Source organism: Austrofundulus limnaeus, unplaced genomic scaffold (assembly GCF_001266775.1).
Source record: "Austrofundulus limnaeus strain Quisiro unplaced genomic scaffold, Austrofundulus_limnaeus-1.0 Scaffold414, whole genome shotgun sequence".
NCBI lineage: Eukaryota > Metazoa > Chordata > Actinopteri > Cyprinodontiformes > Rivulidae > Austrofundulus > Austrofundulus limnaeus.
In genome coordinates, this window is record NW_013952816.1 from 216,346 (window position 1) to 220,887 (window position 4,542).

Below are 4,542 nucleotides of genomic sequence, written 5' to 3' on the forward strand. Positions count from 1 at the left end.
TAAATAAACAAACAAACAAACAGTATCACCCCCGCTTTGCATGCAGGGGTCATAAATAACATTTTTGATGCTTTTCTAATATACAGAGATGTACCTGTAAACCAAAATTCAAACTCTTTAAACTTTTTCTTACTTTTTACAGTCGGAAGCTGCTTCTGTCACGTTAAAACAATTCATCATAATTACAATGAATTAGGTTCAAACTGTTTCTTGATATTTTATTTAGCATCACGAGGTCAAATAATAATCATACAATACATTTTAATTAAAGGCACTTTTCATGGCATTCAAGGATACTTAAATATTAAATATTAAATTTCCCTTTACGTACCTTAGTATTCCATAATAATGAAACACTTCTGACCTATTGGAGTATTTTCTCCACATTGTGCAGATCTGTTAGTGAATGATGCAGCCTGATTTTGCACATGCTACAGATGGATGCTGCATGTGAACATCTGCCACACCAATACATTTCACAGACACAACGTCACTGATGTCACACAAAAAAGCCTTACCCAATTTTCCTGCAACACAGCAGCAGAAAGACAAGCAGAGAGAGGTAATCAGACTCTTTCTTTAAAAAAATAAAATTAAAAAAAACTTAGATCTAGCAACAACTCTGAGATTAAAAACCTGAAATAAATTCTGTAAACTTGTCAGTTTATTCAGGAGCAATAGAGCGCAGATTTAGTTTGAGATTAGAGGATGAAAACAAGCATTAATTATGATGATCATGCTTCACTGTGTGCTTTTGTGTGTCCACCTCTTCTGAGCGTGTCCGTTGGATTGTTGGTCAGACGGCAGCTCGATGATGAGCACGCAGGACTGAGCATGCTCAAAGCCGTCCTTGTTGTTGGGCGTCTTTGGAGAGCACTGGGTGTCCAACATAAACACCTGGGACAAAAATAAAAAAAGAGGAAAATGGCAAAATGGTCAATTTTCTTGGTCATTAAAAGAGAAAAGAAGCAGTTAATTTCATCAAACTGAAAACCGACTGACCTGCTGGGCCATGGCTTTGACCCTCCAGTACTCTGCTTCAGCTAATGGAGAGTGAGGGGGGGCCGCCACCTTCACCTCACAGGCATCTCCAGAGAAACTGTCTGAGCCGCTGTGAAAACACACTAAAAGGTTCTACAAGAGGAAAACAAAAAGAAACTACTTTAGCACTAATTTTGTTAAATTGTACTTAAACCATGTGTCTTAATTTCCAATACTAATGACTATTACAGTATCGATTTGGTTTGTTTTTACTTTATCACATTTCTTTCATGGTAGAGTTTATCTCAAAGACAAAACAACTTAATACATTTTACAGACACTGAGCTTAAGTTAGTGTGGTAGTTACAGAGAGTCATACTCAACATATTCATGAGATCTTTGTTTAACACTTTGGCAGGTTGAGTGATAAATGATATGCAGTGGTGGGCAGCATTAATCTAAAAATTAGTTCCACTAGCCCTAAAAAACTAACTCAAATATTTAGGTCCCCTAATTCTAAAGCACTAAATGCATTGAAAGTTTTAGCAAAAGCTAATTCTAAAGCACTAAATGCACTGAAAATGTTAGCAAAAGCTAATTCTAAAGCACTAAAATAACCCAGTCAACACACGAACATTCTTCAACAGACAACATGAGTCACATACTGACATGTTGCTCTCTTAACACTTAGCATTGACATCCCACAGCTGTATTTGAGTTCATATATTGTCACCTAGCGGATAAGTGACACGTATGAACAAAATGTGTGACAGCTTTAACCCTCAGCTGTTAACAATAATGTTGATTAATAACATTTATCACCTAACTACCTCAGTTAGTGCTTCTAAATTTAGCCTGTAAATTTACCAAATGCTAATCCACTAATAAATTTTAAAATTAGCAAAATCCCTAAAGCACTAATCAGGAAATTAGTTCCCCTATTTGTGCTTTAGGGGAACTGTGCCCACCAGTGATGATATGCATTCCCTCAAAGATTGTTGCTTTTAACTCTGCTGTCAGTGATAATAATCTGCAGCTTTTCTCAGTTCAAATTAGGATTATATTGGTTTAGATAATGTTTGGAATACAGTAAGGCGGATAATTGATGGTAAGTTTTGGTGAGAGGTGTTAAAGGTCAAATGATTTGGCTGCTTTATGACATCAAATAGATATGTAAATATTAAGTTCTCCAATAGTTATAGTTTTTTAAAGTTCGTGGGATATTTCACATGATTGTGCCCAGCATTGTTTTATTGACCAAAAATAATTTTTCTGCTGCTCTCTTCTGTAGGAATCGATACAGAGAGCAAAACTCACAAGGAACATTTGACTGTTTTACATCTGTTACCCTTCAACAATAAAAAATAGACAGAAGTTATAAATACAGAAAAAGACAAGCAGCACCATATTCATATATTTGTGTACAAATTATACATGACTGTGATGTTAGACACCATTTTAATTTGTGGTTGGCAGGGAAGCTCATAGAAGGCTTCAGTGATTTACTCAAAGTATTATCGATTAAAGCAGCGCACATTTTGGATCAGATGTCACCTGAATGACTCGGCTGTAAACAAAAGCAGCTTTTCTATAAACCCATTCAGAAGGTCACATGTTCATTTGCCTGAAGCATTAGCTACATGTTAGAGATTTAAGCTGTAGATGACAGACTGACAACAACGTTCAAACATGAAACATTTGTTACAAGTATATTATCACATTAGCTTGTATGAATGTACATAATTCCATTAAGGAAGCACAGATATTGGTCAACATTAGGCTGAAACTATAAGATTTTACACATTGTTCCTGGGAGAGGATGGAAGAAAATACTTTACTTGATTTAGCTGTTCTGGGTTTTTTGATGTTTTTTCTATTTTTATGTAGTTCTTTGTTTTATTGTACTTTCACTGTCACCAACTATCCACCATTAAATCTTATTTCTCCACACACTTTCACTAGTAATCAACACACCTGTTGCCACCCACCAATTAATCCTCCTTGTAGGCATAATACTTGTTTTTTTCCTACTGCAAAAAGTACTGTTTTTCTTCAACGTCCCTCTCTATCAAGATTGAGCACATTTTCTTCCCTGAATGAGTGACCACTGGCCTGTAGATGAGTGTAAACTGCAGAGTCCTGGCCTGAAGATGAGTGTAAACTGCAGAGTCCTGGCCTGAAGATGAGTGTAAACTGCAGAGTCCTGGCCTGTAGATGAGTGTAAACTGCAGTCCTGGCCTGTAGATGAGTGTAAACTGCAGTCCTGGCCTGTAGATGAGTGTAAACTGCAGTCCNGCCTGTAGATGAGTGTAAACTGCAGTCCTGGCCTGTAGATGAGTGTAAACTGCAGTCCTGGCCTGTAGATGAGTGTAAACTGCAGTCCTGGCCTGAAGATGTTCTTCTGTGCTGGCTCATTCTTTTGAACAGTGGCTGTTTTGTTTCCCCGATGTTTAACTGATCACAGTCCTCCTGACACTTAACAGCATACACAATATTACTCTGTTTGTGCCGGGGGACCAGATATTTGGGGTGAAAAAGTCTTTGCTGTAATGTGTTTTGGGGTTTGAAAGCCACTGGGGCATCATGTTTAGAGAATAAACTACTTTCCTTTTAGTAGAGATTATGAAATCACTCCAGATTTCATGTTCTTAAATTATTCCATAATATTTAAATAGCTTTTCACAAACAGGTAAACCTCTGCCCAGCTTAAATTTTTTAAAGATTCAGTCTTTCTAGAAAGTCATTTTTAGACCCAGTCATACTGACAGGATGCTATTAAACCTAAATATTTGCAAAAAGCTCCTCAAGATGCTTCATATTTATCCTACTTGTTTTAACAGCCTTTTCTTGCCCCTTGTCCAACCTTTGAGGTGTGTTGCTGCCATACAATTCAAAATGACATTATTTTTAAAAAATATATTTTATCTTTTCTCAGTTTAAAATTTTGATATGTTTATTATGTTCATTGCAAAAAAATAGGTTTATAAGATTTGAAAATCATTGCATTCAGTTCTGTTTGCATTTTGCACAAGGTGCCAACTTTTGTTGAAATCGGGGTTGTAGCAAAATGTAGTGAACATTTTTGATAAAATGTACCAGAGTTAATTAAAACTGTAAAGTATATCATTTAAGTAAATTTGCAGGATTTCATAGTTTAAACCAATGATGATCTGTTACATAAATAATCCTTAAACCTGAACACTACAAGCAGAAAGTTCATTTGCTACATACAGAATGTTGCATGTTGTATGTCATGTTAAGCATATTTGGAACATGTGAGCTACAGTATGTTTAGATGGATGCTTTACCAGAAAAGTCAGTGGTAAAGAAAACCAGCTGCATTTTTTCTAATAATTTTATCTAGGTTTTTTAAGTAAATGCTTTGTGAAAACAAAATCACTTAAAGTGTTGAGATTCCTGGAAACAAAGAAAACCTGTCAGTGGCTGCAGGATCATCATTCTTATCATCTCTTTCTGTGCGCCACACATGCCTACACACGCACACGCACGCACACACGCACACACGCACACACGCACACACACACACACACACACACACAC

The 4,542-nt window shown here is 36.4% G+C and overlaps 1 protein-coding gene across 3 annotated transcripts in view; it reads right to left on the reverse strand.

Annotated features, from left to right (window-relative positions):
* arfgef3 (ARFGEF family member 3) overlaps positions 1–4,542 on the reverse strand; it is a gene marked incomplete in the record, with an annotated part of 88,961 nt that overhangs the window by 13,919 nt on the left and 70,500 nt on the right. For 2 of the 3 annotated variants that reach the window (XM_014024249.1, XM_014024251.1), the window contains 3 exon segments: positions 519–527; positions 767–897; positions 1,003–1,134. In XM_014024249.1, coding sequence (XP_013879703.1) covers positions 519–527; positions 767–897; positions 1,003–1,134 — 272 coding nt within the window. 3 annotated transcript variants of the gene reach the window in all.